This window comes from Cryptomeria japonica, chromosome 10 (genome assembly GCF_030272615.1).
Source record: "Cryptomeria japonica chromosome 10, Sugi_1.0, whole genome shotgun sequence".
Lineage (NCBI taxonomy): Eukaryota > Viridiplantae > Streptophyta > Pinopsida > Cupressales > Cupressaceae > Cryptomeria > Cryptomeria japonica.
In genome coordinates, this window is record NC_081414.1 from 319,232,851 (window position 1) to 319,256,442 (window position 23,592).

Here is a 23,592-nt window from a genome sequence, read left to right on the forward strand (position 1 = left end):
GGTCCAGGGCGAAATTGTGCAAAACCTATCTTTTCCCTCAATTTTATGCCAAGTCTAGTGTGGATCAAGATTAAAGGTGTCCTTAGGCATGTCCTTGAATTGCCAAGGGTCATCAAATATGAAGAAATGAGCTCAAAACAAGAAATTCGCTCCTGACCCTTCCAAAGGGTCCAGAGCGAAAAAACACTAAAACCATCCTTTTCTCCAAATTTTGAGTAAAGTCAGGCCTAGACTAGGGTGAGAGAAGCTATTTGGAATGCCTTGGAAAGATTTTTGACCATTAAAATTGCAAATTTTGAGCTAAAAGGTGAATTTCGCTCCTGACCCTTCCAAAGGGTCCAGAGCGAAATTCTTCAATCTACCTATTTCCTCCTTGTGTCAAGTCAAGGCTTTGAGTCCTAAGGCGTGATTGAGGTTGAAATGATGTTGCTTTGCCCTGCAAGATAAATTGAAGTGAAGGAAATGAAGAGTTGAGACCTAAAACTTGAATTTCGCTCTTGACCCTTCCAAAGGGTCCAGGGCGAAATTCTTATGGAGCCTGTCCCTGGAAAGAATCTTGAGCAAACTTCATTTTGATGTCTTCTTGTTGATGATTTAAGGTATAAAATGCTATGTTAGAATAAATATATTATGTGTCCTTAATCATCTTATGGTTTGTCTTGCAGATGAAAGAAGACCGGGCCAGATCAAGGACGACCTCCTCCAATCCAGCATCATCAAGGACGACCTTCTCCAGTCCAGCATCATCAAGGACGACCTACTCTAGTCCAGCATCATCAGGGACAGCCTCTTCTAGTCCAGCATTTCAAGGAAAGGTACACCATCTATCCTGCACATCAAAGACAAAGGAGGTCAAAGCAAGGGTCCGTTGGAGAAGCAGATAGTTTCAGAAGAGTTAATTAAAGTTAGCTTCTCAGCATCACCAAATTGAACATCAACCAAGTTACAAGTGTCAGAAAAGGTGGCGTCCCAGTCATCATTCCTTCAGTTGGATTGGTCCACCTCAGCGTGTCTAGATTCAATGTACCTGACTCAACGGGGATGACACAAACTTCGATGTACCTACCTCAGTTATCCATTGGTCGAATATTCCAGAGAAGACATGCGTCCAAATAATGCAATTATTTCATTGGCCAGAATTGAGTTTGTTGTAACAAACCCTAATTAGGGTTTTCATTGTAAAATATCGGCCATTGATCTCAAATTGATCTAAGCCATTGAATTGTATTGTGGGCACTATATAAGCCCTGGCTCCTCATTTGTAGAGGCTAATAGTTAGTCAGTAGTTGATAGTGGGTGAGTAGTTAGCTAATAGTTAGTCAATAGTTGATAGTGGGTGAGTAGTTAGCTAATAGTGAATAGTCAGCTGATAGAATAGAAATTAGAGTAAAGTAGGAAGAGAAGGCAAGAAATTGCTGCCTTGATTGTAAATGAACTCCTTTTTTATTGAAGATATGGTGAAAAGTGTCATTTCTTTACAATACGCTTGGTCTCTTTTTGAATCTTCATTGTAGATGGTAAATGATTAGATTGAATGAAGAAAATTGTTGAATGCACCTGTGTGGAATCCGTCTAGTCCATACCACTAGCCTCTTACTGATTGTAAGTGTGCCCTGCGTGGTCAACTGGCATAAAATGAGCTTAATCTTAAGTCGTTACACATCTATTGTTTATGCATTATCTTGAATGGTGATCAATGTTTGATGGCGTACGATTTGAACATATTGGAAGCATCCCTTAGAAGATCGCACTGAGTTGGTGTCAGATTGTTCAAACCTGATGGTGAGACCCAGCCCAGTAGGACTCCACCTAGTCGTTCATCCATCTTCTCTCATTCTAGGTAGTAGAGTAGACTTCTTGAACCCTGCATCTTTTGCCATTTGTTTGTCTTCCAGTTAGTAAATAGGACTTGTGATTCCAACAAATCAGACGTTCAGGTCATCGAGTGTAAGTCCCCTTGTGATTCCAGCAAAATCACATCATACCACGAAGAGCTTATCCATGAGTAGAGATCCTACATAACAGAACCTTGGAGTTGCCTCGACTGATCCTTCGGCAATATCTTTAGCAGTCGGGAAACTTTATTCAAGAGAGGATAAGGTACCTTTAGGTATTTTATTCTGTGTTTGGTCGTGTACAAAATACACATCAACAAGTTTCCACGTAGAAAAAGCTCAGACTAACCTTACACAGTTAATAACAATCAGCTACCAACCAAAGGTATGAGCGAGGGGTACACTATAAACAATCTCATCAAATCCTGTTCATATAACAACTTTAAAGCAAATCTAATCAAGTGAAGAGAGTGAGATCATGCAAGTCATAAAACAACACAAGAATACACCAACAAATTGAACAATGTTTTAAGTTATTTGCTTTAAAACTGATAGCAACAATCTCGAAAGCAATCTCTCCTCCTTTATAGATGAGGGGGGTCACCCCTTTATATAGGCCTCAAACCATGAGTACATGCAAACCTGTTGTGACGTTTTCACACATCGCCCCATTGCAAATGGGGACCCATGTTTTTTTTTTGCTTTTTAGGGTTTGTTCTTTAGGTTTTTTTAGGGTTTTGTTAGTTAGCCTTTGCATTTTGAACGTCGCCCAGGGGATCACATGGATAAGTAAGTCCAGCTTGAGTGAGGTCCTGATCCTGAAATTTGGCTAAGTCTGGAATGTCCTGATCCTGAAATTTGACTAAGTCTGGAAACTGAAAAACCTCAAAAAACTAGATTTTGCAATATAACTCCTGGAGGTCTGAAACCACTCTCAAACATCCTGAAAGTATATATGGAATATAACTTAAAGTATAAGAAAGAAGAAACAAGAAATCTTATACTTAAATGTTATATTCCATAAAAATTATCCTGATAGAGAGTTCGAAAAGTCAAAGTCAAATTTCGCTCCTGTCCTTCTCCAAGGGTCCAGAGCGAAAAGCGCTCCTGTCCCTCTCCAAGGGACCAAGGCGAATCGCTCGTGTCCCTCACCAAGGGTCCAGAGCGAAAATGCTTAGTTGAGCCATTCCTGACCTTGTTTGGACGAATCGAGACATCAAAGGCATGGTGAAGGACGAAATGAGCATGATAGAGCATCCAGACTTGATCAAAAACAATGAAATGATGAAGTTTTTGCCTACAGGGTCAAATTCGCTCCTGTCCCTCACTGAAGGACCAGAGCGAAATTCTTCATAAGGTACGATCTGGGCAAAGATCAAGCAAGTTTTATGTTTGAAGGCAAGAAAGGAGGCGAGATGAACGCGTTTAAGACAAATTGAAGATTATGAAACGCCAACAAGGGACCAAAATGCTTAAGTTCGCTCCTGTCCCTCAGGAAGGGACCAGAGCGATTTTTGTTTTAGATGATTTTCTTGCCAAGTTACAATGAATTCCAAGGCATGGATGAATGAAAGGGGACATTACGAGACCGTTGAAGATAATTTGCGAAGATGATAAAGTGAGATGAAGCCCACAAGAGCAAAATCGCTCCTGTCCCTCTCCAAGGGACCAGGGCGATATGATGATTATATTGCCTCTTCTTCAAATTCAAATCACTCCAAGGCGAAGAACAAGGTGCCAAGGACGTTTCGAAGCATCTCCATCAAGCACAAAGTTACAAGGATCGCCACATTGAGGGATTTGCTCTAAAATATCCTAATTCGCTCCTGTCCCTTAGGAAGGGACCAGAGCGAAAATTGCATAAAGGCATAGATTTCGAAAGTTAAACAAGCATCAAGCCACCAAGAGGAATCAAGGGACGTCATTTCACGCATTGAAGGTAATGGCAAGTTGAAGAACGCAAGAACAAACTCAAAACCTTGAGGATCGCTCCTGTCCCTCTCCAAGGGACCAGAGCGATGTTTATTATATTGGCCAATTCATGCAAAAATCACGTGAGGTCAAGGTTTTCCAAGGTCACAAGAGGTCCAAGGCGTGATTAGAAGGTGATATACAAAGACTTCAAACGTTAAATGATCATCAAATTAACACAGAGGCTATATCGCTCCTGTCCTTTGGACAAGGACCAAAGCGATTTTTACAAAAACACTCATGCTCCTTCAAAATCAAGACAATGCAAGGATTGGCGAAGTAAAGGACGTCCTTTGGAAGACAATGAACGAAGAACGAAGATCAAGTGTTTGCAAATTTGAGCCAGGACATGGAGATCGCTCCTGTCCCTCTCTAAGGGACCAGGGCGATATCACCACAAAAGGACATTCAATCGCAAGGAAAAGTTAATCAAGCTCGAAGGACCTAACAAAAATGTCGATTTGAACGTGGAGATGAAGACTTTGGACGTCGAAATTGCTATTTTGAAGGGAGATCACATTGAAGACCATCTTATTTCAAATTTTGCCTAGGCAAATTCCTCATTTTGCATTTTAGAGTTAAGCTCTTAAGTGAGGCATCAAATGGAGATCTCATCAAGGAAAATCAAGCCGGATCAAGGACGGTCTTCGCCAGGACGATCAAGCCAGGACAAGGGCGACCTCTTTCAAATCCAGCGTTCCAAGGCGAGGTACATCAATCATCCTGCACATCAAGGACACAAGGAGTTAGAACAAGGGCTCGTTGAAGAAGTAAATAGTTCCAGATGAATTAATTGAAGCAAGCTTCTCAACAACACCAAGTTGAATATCTACCAAGTTACAAGTGTCAGATGAGGTGGCGTCCTAGTCATCATTTCTCCAATCAGTGAGGTCCATCTCAGCATGTCCAGATTCAATGTACTTAACTCATGGAAGGTGGCACAAACTCCGATGTACCTACCCTGGCTATCCATTGGTCGATTTTTCTAGAGAGGACATGTGTCCAAGCAATACAATTTTATCATTGGTCAAGCATTAAATGTTATGTAATGGTTGTAACAAACCCTAATTAGGGTTTTCATTGTAAAATCTTGGCCATTGATCTTGAATTGATCTAAGCCATCAAATTGTATTGTGGGCACTATATAAGCCCAGGCATTTCATTTGTAAAGGCTAATGAGCAATAAGTTAGAGATAGCATAGCAATAGCTAGAGAGTTAGAATATAGTTGATAGAATAGCAATTAGAGTAGAATAGGAGGACAAGGCAAGAAATTGTTGCCATTGATTGTAAACAAACTCCATTTTCATTGAAGTAATGGTGAAGTGTGTCGTTTCTTGCAATTTGCATGGTTTCTTGTTGAGTCTTCAATCTTAGATGGTAGATGATTAGATGAATGGAGGAAATGTGATTGATTGATGGTGGAATTCGTATATCCATACTACTAGCAGTTTGTTGATTGCAGACTTGCCTTGTGTAGTCAACTGGAATCGTTCAGCTTAAGCTCAATTTCAATTTGTTGCCTCTTCATTGATATGCATCAACTTGGATGGTATCTATGCCTGCGGTGATGATTTGAACATCATAAAGCTTCCCTTAGAAGATCGCACTAGTCTTGTGTAGATGTTCCATTGATGTCAAAACAAGATCTAGTTAGAGTTTCATCAAAAATCAAGTCATTGCTCCTACATTCTTAGTATTAGGATTAGATCCTCTCTTCGCCCTTATCCTTTTTTCATTTTTTTTTTCAAATCCAAGTTAGTAAGAGCCTGTGTCCAGCAAAGCAGATCGGAAGTTCAAACATCAGATGTGAGTCCCCTTGTGATTCCAGCAAATCACATCATACCACGGCGAGCTTATCCACATGTAGAGACCCTACTAAAAGGAACCTTGGAGTCATCCTAACTGATCCTTTATGCGAATCTTCAGCAGTTAGAGACTTTTTCTCAAGAGAGGATAAGATACCCTTAGGTATTTTATTCTGTGTTAGGCTGTGTACAAAACACACGTGAACAAAACCCTAATTAGGGTTTCCCCCAAAAGGTTCCCCACACATGATGCAACAAGATGGGAATCTACAATAAATGCCCATGAAACCCATATACAATTAATTCAAACATGCCCAAAATAACATCCATTTGTTCATCAAATGCACCACTTACATCAAGTTTGCCCTACATGCAATGAATATCCCATGCAAAAATCGTTCATGTTGCCATAAATGCCCATCATTCCTTCATGCGATGGAAACATGCGAGAGAAATTTGTCATAAAATCATAAATTTGGTGGTTGCATGCAAAAGATTCTTTGTAAATTCAACATGCATTGACCGAGCCGCCATTTAGTCAAAATATTCTAGCAATAAGTGTGCCAACACTACTTGGTCAAAAGATTCTCGTCTAGGAATGGATGACCGTTATCTCATTCATTAATGGCATAAGTGATAAATTTGGCAATGACGGCCTCCAGTTCTCCTACGGAGACACTTGGCACGCTCTCAATCTTGAACTCCATCAAGGTGATTTCCTCTTCTCTCTTGGAGAAGAATGTTGATTTTAAGGTAGTACTCGTTAACCACAGGCAAACATCAGATCTGTTGCCTTCCCAACCATAGACGATAAGCTCTTATCGTCACCCCTGAGCACGCTATATAAATTTCTCACCATCAATTGATCTGCTTGTACATGAATTCGATTTGCCTGATTATGATCAAACTTGTTGTCTTATCTCTGTTCCAAAGAGGGAAGACCACGTCCATATATATATCTGTCGAAAGGAGATATCCAAGAGTCGGCTCTCATCAAGGAGGCACAACCTTCATGAAGCATTACATGCCTTCAAACGAGGGGTGGCAGACTTTAACCAAAAGTCGGCCCCTTTGAAACAAATCCGATAAGTCAAACTCGATAATGTATGTTTAATCATTAAACCTGATAATGCATATGTGACTTAATAAAGATATTAAAGGATTAATATAAGTTATAGATTCATCAAATGTGTAAGGCCAATAGGCCATTCACACATTTGATCTTGCTGAGTCGACCTGTAGGATTTCTACTGACGCTATATCATCAACAAAGAAGCCCTCCCATTCCACGATCTTTTCCTGCATCTTCTTCGTTGTGCTGGAAAATGAAGAAGCATTCTCAAAATGTTCCTTGGAAAATGACCCTACAAAGAAGAATTCATGCAATTGGGACCTTAGGAAGTTCAGCATCACTCTGCCCTCATTCAGCTTTCTTGCGAATAATGCCTTAATTGCACTGATAATATCTTCTTGTAACCTTCTGATTGAGTCTTTTAAAGTTAAAGACTCCATGTTGAACCTTTCAAAGATATCCTTCTCGGAGCAAACGACGCAGAACATTGTTGAAAATCATAAACCTTGTTCTCCTGAATCACTTTCCCATCAATTAGCGCTTTCTTTGGAACTTTCATTAGGGCTTAGAGTCGTGGAATGGTTAGGTCCTGATGAATGTGAACATCCTCCCATAGACCATCCACCACTTCTAGTTTGTTTAGAAGGGCAACAAGTCTGGAGTGAAGATGAGCCAAGTCTCCAATGAATTTTCCAGCTGCAGCAAAGACGTTTTCCACCCATTCCCTGGAATACTGGGCTATTTCCTTGATCGTTTCAGCATCATCAATGACCTCTTTAGGAAGAGAGGGAGGAGGAACAAAAGACGGATCTGCCTATCTAAGCGAATGTTGAAACTTTTAATATACTCACACAAGGCCCTGTTTTCACTTTTCAGCCTCCTACATTTTTCTTTCATTTTCTGCATCTTCTCTTTCATAGCCAAGGAATATCCTTCGAAGTCTTCCACAACTTGTGTCGTGGAAGCGCGCCCCAAATCAATTTCCCCAATCACATAATCACTTGGCACAATTGCATTTCTGTCTTGATCTGCCACGGGCTCAGCTAAATGTCCTGGATCCAGACTCATCTTTTGTGATCTTGGAAAACTTCTGAGCAACCTTCTTCTCTACTGGTTGATCCATTCTCTTCAAAAGTTCTTCCAATTCCCACGCTGGATCAATTTCTCTTTTTAGTTTCTTCCTTGACCTATCTCTCAGCCAATTAGGAGCGGAATTTGATTGATCCTAAATCTCCTTCTGCACATGTTCCTGTGAAGTATCCTCCATTTCTTCAAGGATCATCTCTACGAAACTATCCTAACATGGCTCTTTTGGATGAGAGGAAAGTTCTTGCCTTTGCATTCTTGGCTGATTTGGCCTGTGTGAAGCGTTGATACTAAGAACATCCCGTGCTAGAGTGCTGTCAGGAAGATTGCCTTGTGTTGGATTTGTTGGATTTTCTTGGGCAAACATTTCCACCTCCCGCACACTGGAAGAGCTAGCTAGTTATTGAATCCCTTCAACTCTTGCTCTTTTCTGCTGCGGTGGTTCTTTTTGTTGGGCTTCCTACTGAATTTCCGGCTGGATTTCTTTCTTCCTTGTTGTTCTTGGTCTTTTTGGAGCACTCTTTCCTTTACTAGGCTCAACTTCTTTCTATTGAACTTCTATTTCCTCAACCTGAGCTTGTGAAGATCCTTTAGTGGCTTCACTATGGGAATCTAGACTTCCCATCAACTGGTAGCTTAGGCGTACATTTCCTTCTTTCAACCTCCTGAGATATCGATCAACCCAATGTTTGGTGAATTTCAGTACGGGCTTGGCCAAAATGTCTAGATCATCAATTTCAGGCTCTGGCCAATCTGGAAGTTGAATGGGCTGATCTTTCACCTTTTCAAACTCTTGTTGCACTAAGTCTGAGTCCTCTTTGACCTGATCTGACACTTTCATTATTTCACCTACCCTAATTGTGTCAAGGGGTAGCCTGGAAAACATTTTCTTCCTGATCAGAAGGTCATCTTTGGCACCTGCCCAATAATCTTCTAGGTGAAACTTGTGTAAAAATTTTAATCCAGCAACCTTCTTGATTTTACGATATGGATCATAATGAGATCTGGAGGTGTAAAATGCCAAGCGGTAGAATGCCAATTCCTCTGTTGCTTTCTCAACTACTGCCAGGTTTGGGCACATTTCTACATAATCACCGAGAATAACTGGGAATTCAATAGACAACTTTATTTTCTTCTTCTGAATATGGTCATAGGTCGTCGATTGCCTCATAAGCTCCAGCAGCACCAATTTATCAGATGGATACCTCGGTAATTTATATGGCTGGTATGAGAATCCTTGCATCTTGATATAAGTGAACTTTGGAAACTACAGGAATGTAGCCCCAAATTTCTGTACCAAAGCCTTGGCTTCTGACGACACTCTTGTGAAGTTCGTTCTGCATAAATCTAGTCAGGTACGTAGTAAAAGTGTTATTTGCTAGTTTGAAAGAATTATGTTGTAGAGGTGCAGCTGAGGATAGCATTCATGAATTTTCAGCTGTGTTGGACCGCAACCCATGACTCCTTTTCTCGGCAAACCATCGAAGCCACCCATCCTTGCAAGTGAATAAATCACGTAGGAACTCATATAGAAGGATTGGGCCTTCTTCTCCTTTAAATCTTTCATTTGTTCATGCACATAATGGTTGACTAATTGGGCCCAGTCCACTATTCCATTGGCATTCACGGCTTTGCCAACGTAGAAAAACATCCATGATTCAAAATTTATGGCATGTGGACACCCCATTATCTTGCTTAACATCACTATCAAATCCACATACTCTTGCTTGAATTAAAAAATGGTGAGCGTCTTAGGCATTTTGGAGATGTGAGGCCAAGGCTTCTACAACTAGCTCTTGTTGATGATCTCCACACATCTAACAGGACCTTTATCGTATACTGCCTTAGCTCCATTCATAGTCCTGTAGGTCATGGAATGATGTGACGGAATTCCAAAGGTTTCACTAACAGCCTCCAGAGTCAAGTTGGCCAATAGCTTGCCACTTGTTGTTAAAATAGATCTTCTCTTCGGATTGTAGTGTTTTGCGCATTCTAGGATCAACTTTGGACATTGAATAGATGGAGGGAAGCCCGCTGCTGCAACTATTCTGGTTTTGACAATCCTGGCAGCGGTAGATGATGGATTATGTCTGGCTGTCCCAAACATCCTGATCCTGAAAGCAACCAAGTTGAATGTCCCCAGATTTGTGTTGCTGATTTCTTTCCACCTGGACACCATCTTGGATTCCGAAAGGAATCCCTTCATTTCTGCTTTTATTTGTGCCTGTTTGGTAATAGTTGTTGCTTTGTTTGATTCAACCATTTCTCCGCGAACTAAGCTTATTGAAAATATTCTCCAAGTTTGACTTTTGCACTTTCTCTCCAACTTTTCTTTCTCCAATTTTACATGTGAGGAATGAATTATACTTGGACGTTTATATAAAATTTCTCCAACATGCTGCTAAGTTGGCAAAGGTCATTTTGGGAAGTAGTTTTAATGAGGCGTTGAATAGTTTCCTTTCCAACACGCCTTGCAAACGGGCTCCACCATCGTAGTTGAGTTCCAAAATGGAATTTTTTTTTAATGCCTCGAGTTGTGCGTCATGATTTGGAATATTCTTTTGCCAACTCGCCAACCTTCCATTTTTTGAATTTTGGAGGGATTTTCGAAAGATTTACTTCAGATTCTTTTTATCCATCTACTTGGCGACAAACCCTAGGAGAGAGAATCTTTGACTCAGGAAGGATTTTCTTGAAGTTTTTGAACTTTCCTTGCTTTGGAGGAGATTTTCAATGCTTTTCCAACATCTCCTATTTTTTAGAAACTTTCCAAAAATAGAATATTAGGGTCTAGGAGAGAGAATTTTCTCATGAATCCAAATCTGAATTTTTTTTGAAATTCTGATGAATTCTGGTGCGTAAAAATGGATTTTTAAAAATTTTTTCTATGGGGAATTTTCTGCTTTTTCGTTCATCCTTTCCCTTCAATTTGCTCTTTGCCTTGGAAAATTTTCACCTTCTTGACTTGGGCGTGGAATTCAGTTGGTGAAGGAACTTGGTTTCTCTTTGATTTTCCTTGGCTTAATCATTTTGGCGCCCTTGTTCTGATTGGGCGCTATTTCTACATTGAGGAGGAATTTTCCATTTTATCCATTTTCCATGCCTACCCCATTTTTGCGCCCTTGAGCCATCTTGAGTGCTGAATCCACTTAATGAGGGAATCTAGCAATTTTCAACTTTTCCTTAACCTTATCAGTTTAGCGCTCTTCTTGATACTTGGGCACCATTTCACTATCAAGGAGGAATTTCATCATTTTAATATCTTCCATGCCATCCTTGTTTTGGTGTCCTTGACCTTCCTTGGGCGCCAAATTCACTTAAGCAAGGAATTTGCAAATTTAAACCTTTTCCATGGCATTACCCTTTTGGGCACCCTTGACCTCTCATGGGCGCTAATTCCACTTGGCCATGGAATTTTGTCATTTTGGAGATTTCCTTAACCCCTCTCTTTTTGCGCCCTTCTAGGACTTTGGGCGCTAAATGCCTATGGTGATGGAATTTCAAGTTTTTTTGAATTTTCCATGGAGACTTGGATTTGGCGCCCTACCTTGGACATGGGCGCCATTTTCACTTGATGTTGGAATTTTGACTTCTTCAAGCTTGCTCTGACTCTTCCAATTTGGTGCCCATACCTGGACTTGGGAGTGGAAATCATTATGTGGTGGAATTAGCGCCTTTCCAGACAATCATTGTTGCACATTCTCAAGATTCAAGATGCCATATTTGAAGTGATTTTGCTAGACTTAGAGGATTTTCAAGCTTTTCACTTCTGGAATGATTCCCACACAACATTTTTTTGATCAATAGCCTGCTTCTCAAATTCTCCGTATTTAGAAATGATCATGAATATCTGGTCTTCAGTGCTTGCTTGCGAAGAACCTGCCATGTATAGACCTTCCAAAAATAGAAAGTGTTCCAAAATGTCAGCGATAGGGCAAAACAGGACGTAGGGAGACTTACTAAAAATAAAAACTTACTAAAAATGGAAATTACTAAAAATAGTAAGTTTGATTTTCGGCAAAATTAGACCGATCTAGGAGGCAGTGAAATCCCTAAAAAATAGAAACTTTCTAAAAATAGAAAGTTACTTAGAATTCACTCAATTTCACATGTAGGATCCTTAAAGGGCCTTGATTTCAATGCAACACTCAGTTTTCCGAAACCCTAGAAGAAAACCCTAAAGTCTAGGCCTGAAGGGCAAAACCCTAAAACAACAAAAACAAGCCCTAGACTTAGCCAAATTTGCTCAAACGAGTTGCAGACTTGATCAAACTGACCCCCAAACACTTGCAAATGGAGAAGACTGATGAGATTGCTGTGATAAGACCCATAAACCAAAAGCAAAGGATCGAGAAGGCCTAAAAGTAGGGGGTCCCCATTTGGAATGGGTTGATGTATGATTAGGTCACAACATGTCCCCTACCAGGAGGCTGCCAATTATGTGTCAAGTTATAAGTCTGCTATCTGCAGTTTCTAAACTCAAGTTTGTTGTGTTTAGTTGTCCATCAATGATTTGATTGAATGTCTTGTCAGTAATATAATAAGATATATCATAAATTTCCCACTTCCTCGTCTGGAATGACGATCTGCATTATATCTCTCTCCATTGTCATTGAAGCATCATGCCTTTCCTATAGCCATGTCTCCCTTCTATAAGAGGTGTCTCTTGCATTGTGATCGTTGCCGTTTGCTGATTAAAGCTGTGTAATGAAGTTATTCCGTAATACCCGTACCTTTTTCTAATCATTTGTGGCTTGTTAACTAATGCAATTGCTATCTCAATTATTGTAGAGGTCATTGTTTTATGCAGCATTAATTAAATAACAAGATTGCTGCCTCATTGGTAATAAAATTGTTCCCTTAACGATAATTGTATTTGCCTTTGTAGAGTGACCGCTGTGTATCTATCAACCTGTTGAAATTGCTATGTTCGCTTATTTGTTAAGACTGAAGGTTGTCGATCGATGGAAAGAATATTAAGAATAATTAAGTCCTTATTTGTCAACCCTCAGCCTTAGGAGAATCCTGAAGTCTTATTATTAAGACGATTTTCTGAATATTTATATGTAAGCTCATCCTAGAGACGGTTTGGAAACTATTATTAAGGTGGGGGCATGACGCTAGACCATTGTGAAGTGTGATGAGTGCCTTGGCACATGTGAGTGGTGGTTGTTTGTATGATTTTATCTCAAACAACTTTGTGCAGGTGCTTGGTTAACAAGTTTGAAGGATGTTGGCCTAATGCTAGCTCAAGAAGTGGAGGAAGGTATGGTTTGAGGAGTTCCACATTGAATATTGGATGCAAACCTAGGTATTGAGGGAGATTTAAAACAAAAACTTTCCCATCTATTGCATGTAGAATAGTGTATGGACCATGCAGAGACTTCGTCTTCCTATATGGAGCCTTGAGGCACCCTTTCTAAAGACACAACTAGACTTTGTCATTGACCTTGGTTGAGATGAGCATTGCACATCGTGGTGTTCTTTGTACTTATGTTGCTAGTGCAAGAGAATTTGTTTTACTTTTACCTATTGGTGTATACTTTGAATGTGTTCTAGAAATTTCCATGCTCTATTTGCTTCCAATTCCTATCTGTGATTTGGTAGTGGACGGTGCATAGTGTTGTGACCTAATCACACATCACCTCATTCCGAATGGGGGCCCCCTACTTTTTAGGCCCTCTCGGTCTTTTGGTTTTTGTTTTTGGATCTTTTTGTGGCAATCTCGTCGGTCTCTCTGAGTTTGTAGGTGGGTGGGGTTAGTTTGATCAAGCCTGCTTTTCGTTTGAGCAATTTTGGTTAAGTCTAGGATTTGTTTCGATAGTTTTAGGGTTTCTACCTTCAGTCCTAGATTTTAGGGGTTTCCTTTTAGGGTTTTGTTGATGTGTGTTTTAGGCACATAACATTACAGAATAAAATACCAAAGGTAATTTACCCTCTCTTGAAAATCACCTCAGATGCTAAGAATGAGATCAACTAAAATGATTCCAAGGTTTCTACATGTCAGGTCTTGACGAGTGGGTAACTCAATGCTCGATGTGAATTGCTGTGTTCACTTGGGGACTTACGCAAATGTTTTGGATTATCATGAAGATGCGAAATAGGTGTGCTGACAACTTAAGATTTATCAATATGGCTTTGGATTTACTTCTTACTAAAAAATGGGCAAAAGGAATAGGGTTCAAGAAATCTATTCTAAGCCTAGGAATGTAAGAAATTATGAACAGATCTAGTGGAATCAAACTAGGCGAGGTCTCACAAACAGGTGTTGACACAAGCTTAGTGCAATCGTCTAAGGTATACTTAAAGATTTTCAGGCTATCACCATCAAATGTTGACACCATCCAAGTTGATGCTTGTCAAGGGACGCGTAATAGTTGAAGTTAAGCTTACTCAAATTTCTAGTTGACCACACAAGGCGCACTTACCAGCGGCAAGAGGCTAGTGGTATGGATTAGGGATTCCACACAAATAAATTCAACAAATCTTTCACTCAATCTAACATACATGAAAATAAATTCTAATCTAAAATTCTAATCTAACTTGGAGGAATTGAGAACTATGAATACAAAGACAACACTTGAAGAGCAAAATCACCAACAATTGAACAATGATTATGATTCAAATAGCTGCAGAATATACCAACAATTCTACAAAAACTCTCTTACAAATGAGAGACAAGGAGGCATATATAGAGTCTCTTACAAAATGGACGACCTAGATTGATACAAGATCAATGGCCAAGATCATGCCAACAAAACCCTAGAATTGCCCTAATTAGGGTTTACATAAAAAATGGCCCCACCTACATATGGCCCAATCAAAAGATACCTAGTCATCAAATAGGGAATCTTCTAGAAGATTCCTCCCTGCATCTCTCTCTCTCTCTCCTAGCATACTCCAAGAATCTAGCCAATACTGAATCTAACTCCTCCATGGAAATGCTAGGCAAGGTATTCAGCTATAAATCAATCATGTCCAGTGAATCCGAGCAAGCATCCAAAGTGTTCTCCCAATCTGGCATGAGCTTTTGCGAACTATGAACATGAATCAACAAAGAAACCAAGTCGTCTATCTGACTCTTTAAGGTATCCAGCTATAAATCAATCACGTCCAGTGAATCCGAGCAAGCATCCAAAGTGTTCTCCCAATCTGGCATGAGCTTTTGCGAACTATGAACATGAATCAACAAAGAGACCAAGTCGTCTATCTGACTCTTCTTCAAAGAGTCCAACTGACAAAAATACGTAAATTTCATCTTGTCTCTCAATCCGGCTAAGTGTAAACCACTGGCATCACTAACATCAACACCCAATAATTCCTCAATCGAGGCAAGGATCTTCATCTGAATGTCCTGAATCAATCCCTCCATCTCCATACAACTCGACTGGGCGTTCTCATAAGTTGATTTCTTCACGGCCAATGAACAATACCAGCCATGGAAATCATATGTCTCCACTGTGCACAATGTTCTCGCTGACCAAGGTGGAATTAGGAATCTTCTTCAAAGCCTGGAGGCGTGGAATAGTCTTCTCTTGAATAGGCCGGAATTCTTCCCAAACTCCCTCCAAATATTGGATTGTAAATACGAGCCCTGTTGTCCTATCATATGCATGGACAAACTGAGTAAGGAAATCATCTGCCTGCTTTCTTGTACTCTCAATCCACTTTTCCACCTCCGAGAGTGTATCTCTCGCTGCCTCATAGTGTGAATGCATTTCATGGTCAACTACAATAGGGGAAATAAGGGTGGGATTTTCAAGCCTTATACCTACAATATACTCTCTAAGTCTGATATTCTCTTCTCTGTACCTTTCTTTCTCCGCAATTTCTCTGTCCAACCTTTCATCGATTGCCTTGAGGTTTTCACCAACCTCTTGAAATTCTTGCTCTCTGGATGTACGACTAAGGGCAACTGAAGTGATCTGGAAATCCATAGGAGTAGCAATGTCCGCTGTCACGCCTACAATAGGAACAACAATTTGCGCAATCCGCATTCCTGTCTCATCTCTAGCTATGTGCGACAAAATCTCCGCTCTCTTGGGTTCCTTCTCCTTTGCACTCCTAACTAGGTAGTCATCAATGTCATCAATAGGCTGTGCCTCTATCATTTTCTTACTTTTCTCCATACTTCTCATCAGCCATTTAGGAAGAGCGGCCATCTCCATAACATTGTCGAGACACATTTCTCGATCAAGTCCTCTCAATGCCGAGATAACATCATCATCATTATCAGGATTATTCCTGGTCAAATTGTATATCTCATTTCCTAAACTAACTTCCAAAAGGACAATAGGGGATCTCGACTGATCATCATTCTTATTTGGAGGTGCAGATGTTGCTGTGGCATGTAACTCCTGAATATTCCCTGGTAGTATCACTGTGTTGGAACATTGCTGGGTCTCCTTGTTCTGCTTTGTTACTTCAATCACTTTGATTGATGAGACACTGAGAGGTGGTGAAGGAATGATAGGTGGAGAAATGATAGTCTTCTGTTTCTTCTTCACCTCCTCAATCTTCTTCCCTCTGGCCTTGACTTCTCCTGGCATGTTCTTCCTTCTCTTGGGAGTTTGACTCTCTTCGTCTGCATAAATCCGGACATCACTGATAGTCCTTTGATCATCCTCGAAAGTAGAGTCTTCCGGTTTCTTCCTTTCATAAGTGAAGGGAACACCCATATCAACTAAGTTATTCATCTGTATATCTACCCATGAACGGGAGAAACTCAAGATCTCTCTCATCAATACATTCAAGTCAATCTCTTAAGACTCTGACCAATTAGGCAATAGGATTGCCTTCTTCATTTCACTTTCATACTGTGGATGCGTATGATCTTTGTCATCTAACACTGATCGGGAATGAGAAAAAGTCCACACTTCCTCATGAAATCAACTTACATTCTGGACCACATTCGTCTCTTCATTGCTTGCTTGTCCATCAGGTTGCCCCAATAATCTTCTATGTCTACTTTGTGGATGAACTTCTCTCCCCTGGTCCTTCCAACTTTCTTATGTAGATCAAATCTTTCTCTTTTCTTGTATGTTGCAAATCGATAGAATGCAAGCTCCTCACTCGCAGTGCGGGCGACCAAGGTAGATTGGCAAACCTCTGATGTCTTCCCAACTGAAATAGGGAATGTCATGCCTGTCCTATGCTTCTCTCTTTGAATGGCATCAAACTCTAGAAGCTGTCTCACCACTTCCAACAAGATCATTCTGTCGGTTGGATACCTAGGAAGTCTGTAGGGTTCGGATTGAAACCCATGAATCCTAAGGTACGTGAAAGTGGGAAATTGAATATACCACGATCCATATTTCTCTATTAACTTTGTTGCCTCCTTGGACAATCTTCTGTGGATTCCACCTTGCAACATCCGTGTGATGAACATAGTGAATGCATCATTCACTCTCTTATAGTCTTCAATTCTATACATGCTCAGCTGGGGGTAGCATTCATGACTCCTGAATTGTCCTTGCCCATTCCTGACTTCACCCTTGCATATCAATCCTCTGTATGAAACAAACCATGCAAGCAGGTATACCAGGTAAGAAGTCATGGCGAATGACTTGGACCGCTTTACATTCCTCAGCAAGTCCAAATTGTCACTTATAATCTTAGACCAATTTACCAATGTTCCTCTAAGACAATCCTAGATGAAATAGAACATCCATCCATCGAATATTGCTCCCTGCGGCATCCCCATCACTTTGTTGAGTAGGAATATCAAGTCGCTATACTCCTCTTTGAAGTCTATGCACATGAGTGTCTTGGGATCCTTGGAATGATGAGACTTAGGCTCAATCATCCACTCTTTGTTTATCATATTCTTGCATGCATCCATCTTCTTCGTGTATCTTTCTATATATTCATCCTTGGTCACATCCTTCATGTCTGTTCTGTGTGGAATTCCGAACACCTCAGCAATAGCATCCTCAGCAAGGTAGGCAATAACAACGCCTTTAGGAGTTTTGATCATTCGCGTGAGCGGATCATAACATCGTGCACACTCTAGGATAATCTCACTGCACTGTATGGACTGTGGAAATCTAGCAGCATGAAAAATGCCACTCTTCATAATGTTCGCATATGTCGGGGAAGGAACCTGATTTCCGACTCCAAACATCTGTTGTCGCATCTGGTCCAAGTCTAAGAAATGCATGTTTGTATCTGTGATCTCCTTCCATATGGATGAAATCTTGAGCTTTGGATAGAATCTAGTCTCCAGCATCTTCAGTAGGTCTTTCCTTTCCTTAAATCCAGACTTCGACATCGTACCTATACGAAGCTTGAAGTTAGACTTAGGAAAATAAATAATGTTCTTGATAAAATTCCGGACTTTCTAAAGATTTTAGCTGATTAGAACATAAAGCTAAGAAAATAGTCCATACTCTTGGTAGATTTCGACAATTAGATTCAAAGCGTGACAACGTTAGGGCATGAAAACCCTCTATAAAATTTATTAATACCTCCTTATGTTTAGAAATCATGCAAACTAAAATGCAAAGGAGTATACCGGATCAGAGATGACTAAGGAAAGGTGTGAAAGGTTGTGATTTCACACAAGGTAGGTTTGAGGACACCTTCCGCAGTCAACAATGGAGGTCACAAATCTGAAGACAACTTGCAACTAATAAATTAAATTCAAAAAACATGTTGCAATCCTTCAAAAATATGCGCAAACTTGATAAAAATCAGTCTTGATGGTGAAAATAACTAATTTTGGAAACATAGTTATGGCTGGTAAAAGATAAATTTCTGAGGACAAGCAGCCAATAACACAGTTTCAGACCTTTAGACAGCCTTCTAATGGTCTGAAAATGATCCCAAAATGCCTCCAAATACTCTCCAAATGTAAATCGCTAAAGTTGCAGCTGGCTGGGAAATAAAGGTTAAGTCTGAAAATTGAATGTAGTATGTACAGCCAACAATGGGCTCTAAATCTGAAGTAAACTCAGATCTGAAGCAAATGACAGCAAGTAGGGAGGCAAAGGTGGCATCAAATATGCATGGAATTCACAAAAGTAAGCTCCCAGGACTTGCAAAATAAAAATCGAACTTTCCCAGCTATAGCACCATTTCTGAAAATTCTGAAAATGTCTTCAATGTAGCTCAAATCTGCAACAAAGGAGGTCTGGAACATCAAGCAATAATGGTAGACATAATTGCCAAAGCTCTCAAACACCAAAAATCGCTAATTTCCACCAAAAATCGCCAAACTTGGAAAATCGCTAATTTCCACCAAAAAATCTAGAAATGATCTTCAATGGCAGCAATAGAAAGGATTACCAACCTGGAAAAAATGGAGGACAAAAGAAATCCTCAATCCAACACTTCACTTCAGCACTTTGCCAAAATTCGCCAATAAGAGAGAAAAATCGCCTTTCATGGAGACACTTGGCAGATTTAAATAATAAAATATTCTGGAGACTCTTCTCTTATACTTGCTTTTGCCTCTCACTTTCACCACACAAGCAATGTGGGATAAAACACTTGCTTATATACTTGTTTGGTAAAAACCAACTTGCTTCTAGAAGGGTAAAAACATTAAATGCTTATTGCAAGTTATTTAATTTTGTTTTTAAAATTTTAAATAATCATTAATCATCATTTAAAAACAATTAAAATGGGACTCACTTATTAAATATTTCAATTTTAAGTCAAAATTGAGCCTCTAGGGAAAAATTGATATGGGTAGGGATTAAAAAATCCCATTAAAAAACATTTAAAACGTCAAAAATTCCCCACAAGGGAAAATCGATCCTAGTATGAATAAAAATCTATGCAAAATTTCATCAAAATGCATACAAAACAGGCCAGAGGAAAATCGATGGGGGTATGGGCAAGGAATCCACACTCCAAATTCACTTTGTTTGCAAAAAATACTCCTTGGTGGAAATTTCGACCTCAGTCTGGATGAAAATCCGGACTTAAAACTCATCAAAATGCTCTTAGTGCAAAATCGACTTGGGCATGAACTGAGAGTCTACACAAAAATCCACACTAACTTGTCACAAAACAGCCGGGTGGAAAATCGATCCAGGCATGGATTCATCCTCAACATTGTCCGCATTATAGTCCGCACTTCAGTCCGCACTCTTGGTGGAAAATCGATGGCTATCTGGAAAAATCCTGACACTTAGCCAAATTTCAGCACTTCCAGGGGAAAAACGACCCAGGCATGGATAAACAGTGGTGGAAAATCATAGCCAGTATGGATTTCAGAGGAACCCATGTGTAGTGTGGGATTTTGAGTGGGGGAAAAGGGTGGGTAGTCTAGAATATGAGGAGAAAAGCACCTCTAGCATGGAATTTGTCCTTCTAACCCTTGAAATATGGATTTTCCTTAGGAATTTGGCATTTTAACCACTCAAAATCGCTTAGAAACTTCAAAATTAGACTGGACTTAGGCAAATTTTTCAAAAAAATTGAGCGAAATGCTAGGAATTTATCGGGATAAAGTGTGAAATCAACTTAAATAATATCTAGGAGCGAGAAAACAACTCCAAAAGGTCTGGGAATACCTTGGCACTTTAAAATCACTGATACGCGTGTTTAAAAACACATTAATGCTCAAAAAGGTCAACACTTAGACAAAATTTAGGATCATTAAAATATCAACGCTTGCAACTTGATCCTATAACCTCAAAAAACCCTAAATGACACTAGGCATGATCAAAACTCTGAGACTCGGGCACGGGAAACACAAAATTGCCCACTAAGCAGCCAAAACCCTAACCTAACAACGCAACAAGCCGGAAAAGAGGGGGTCCCCGTTATCAATGGGGCGATGTGTGAAAAGATCACAACAGGTTTTCAAAAACTGAAAGTTGCAATGGAGTCAGGACCCTCTAAGGATCCAACACGTGAAATTTGAGCGAATTTTGAGCAACTTTCTATTTTTAGAAAGTTCCTATTTTTTAGGGATTTCACTGCCCTCTCAAAATGTCTTCATTTCACCGAAAATCAAAATTACTATTGTTGAAACTAAATAGCTTCGTTCAGATAAAGGATGACTCATGAGAAATATATATATTCATATAGATTTAATCTCATTGCTTATCATTTTTCTCTATTAAGAAAATTGCATTATCGATCTACTTGATCGAATAAGAATAAGAGTATTATTGATCTACATGATCGTATTAGAACCTCATTGATTCCCAATCACTATCGATCAAGTCATGATCGATCAAGTGTGCATTCGATATCTTACTTTCGGCAATGTATTTGTTAAGCACTTAACTAATAGTTAACAACCTTTGAGAATCGACGTTATTATACTAAGACTGTGCCGTCAATGAAAGGTCACGTCTTGAGTAGACATGTGGAGGCATGTCCACCCAAGACATGACTGTTAGACAAGATACATATTGCAATTCGATAAGGCATCAAGAAGTATTGAAATCAATTAATACACAGCCTTGTTCGAAAACCTGCAATTACACAAAGAAAAGAGAAAATCTGAGATAGTACCTAGACCGAAAGAGAAATTTGTTGTTTCCTCCAAATGGCTTTTCAAAATAAAGCATGTTGAAGATGGCAGTATAGAAAAACACAAAGCAAGGTTTGTTGCCAGGGGGTTTTCACAAAAGGAAGGCATTGATTACGAAGAGACTTTTGCACCCATTGCTCGGTATACCTCAGTCAGAGCAGTCCTAGCCATAGCAGCAGCCAAAGGTTGGAAGATCCATCAAATGGATGTGAAAACTGCATTCTTGAATGAGACTATTGAAGAGGAAGTCTACTTAGAGCAACCTGAAGGCTTTGAGATTCACAATGCAGAATCACATGTGTGTAAATTGAAGAAAGCCTTGTATGCTCCCAGAGCCTGGTATGAAAGAATTGACAGTTATCTTGTGGGATTAGGCTTCTAAAAAAAATGATGCAGATCCAAATCTCTATTTTAAGATAATTAAAGGTAATATGCTAATATTGATCTTATATGTTGATGATTTGTTAATTACAGGAGAAGATCACCTTATTGATCAGTGTAAGAAGGATCTTGCCTCAGAGTTTGATATGAAGGACTTAGGACTATTGCATGACTTCCTTGGATTAGAAGTCTGGCAGAAATCAGATGGATAAGTTGTTGACAAAGAAGTATGCCTTAGGTTGTCGAATCCGGTTATCCAACATTGGAGCATTAATCTTACCTTCAAACATTGGTACCAGATTCACTTGTACTCTAAACTAACTTTGGTGTTGTGTAAGAACATGCTATTTTGTAGTTTTTTGTGATATTGGTCCAAGTTGAACCAGGAATTCCTGGAATTGTTCAAGGAGCTCTTGGCCTTACATCTCGAGATCGTTTGAATCATTTTCTACATGTTTGGAGACATTTTAAATCCATGCTTTTGACCTATCATTTTGCTCCTGCTGTGGTGTTTGTTTGGATACTCAAAAGTTGAAACAAGTGGGCTACCTTCCTTTTGTTGTTGTGTGTGAATATGTACAGGCATGTGCAAAACACTACTCTGAGATCAATGACCTAGATCCTAGGTGGTCTGGTAGACAATCCTTTGTGAAATATGATTATAGAATATGCAAAGTAAAGCCAAAGACGTAGTAAACTGATATACATCTAAATGAGCAGCAAACTTTTAGCAATGATGAGCTACTTCTACTCAAGTCAAATATAAATAGTTACAATGGATGTTACAGATAGCAAGGCTGAGAATTAGAATTCTTGTAACCAGAAAGGGATATTGTGCTTTGTGTGTGTTTATGCAACTCCTTAGCTCTGAATATTCATTCTTTGGTTCTATTTTTTGTTGTAAACACATTGTACTTAGTGTTTGGTACTTGTCCATCGGATTGCCAATTAAAACTTATAAGTTGTCTTCAAAAAATTCTAGATTCTTATGCATTTTAGGTTGTTGAGTGTTAAATTGATACTTAACGTGTTGTCATGTTTCACCTGATGAGAACATTGATTTTTGTAATGCTAATTTGGAATCAATTTGTCTGCATTTTATCATTATCTGCTAAGGTCTGAAAGCACGAGAAAGAATCTTTAAGTTTTTAAGAATGTTAACATATTCTATTTTTGATTTTGATTGAATTTTACATTGTGTTAATACAAACCTCTCTTGTTTTTCTTATGTCGAATCTCCTATAACCTTGTATTTTTATATTCACAATATTTCCTGTTTCTGAGAAATACAGTTACTAAAGGCAATCATGTTAAATGGTTATACATGATAGGTCTATGAGCTTCGAAAACAGGGTTTGACCCTAAGGTTTTTGCCTGACCCTCATCAAGTGAAGAATGCTCTCGAGGTATGTTTAGCATACCTCATCTTAATTAAAAGAGGATTGAAAATGAATAGAACTTGGTAAAAGATGAGCTAAGCTTGTCATTTGGTTCTCATTTTTTATTTGCTTGCTCCTGTGGTATTTTGTAAAAAAATAATTAAAAGGAATCAAATAATTTTTCTTGATATTTATGATCTGAAATCGTATTGGTTAAGAGAAGAATGAGATTAAAGAATATCACGAAACTAATAGTTTGGAATTCCTGTGATATTGTATAAAAAATGATGAAAAGGAATTGAGTAATTTGTTTTTGGTATTTATGATCTGAAATGGTATTGGTTAAGAGAAGAATGAGATTAAAGAATATCATGATACAAATAGTTTGGAATTTTTGCAGTGTGATAAAAAAATGATGAAAAGGATTTGAATAATTTGTTCTTGGTATTTATGATCTGAAATGGTATTGGTTAAGAGAAGAATGAGATTAAAGAATATCATAAGACAAATGGTTTGGAATTCCTGGTCAGGTTAATAGATTTATTTCCCCAAAGGATAGATTATAGTCA

At 39.2% G+C, this 23,592-nt stretch overlaps 1 protein-coding gene across 4 annotated transcripts in view; it reads left to right on the plus strand.

Annotated features, from left to right (window-relative positions):
- LOC131036706 (protein TIC 22, chloroplastic) overlaps positions 1 to 23,592 on the plus strand; it is a 171,856-nt gene that overhangs the window by 13,862 nt on the left and 134,402 nt on the right. For all 4 annotated transcript variants that reach the window (XR_009104132.2, XM_057968666.2, XM_057968667.2 and 1 more), the window contains exon 3: positions 22,976 to 23,050. Coding sequence is in view for 3 of the 4 variants with exons in the window: in XM_057968666.2 (XP_057824649.2) it covers positions 22,976 to 23,050 (75 nt within the window). In the remaining variant the exon portion in view is untranslated. The remainder of the gene's footprint in view (positions 1 to 22,975; positions 23,051 to 23,592) is intronic.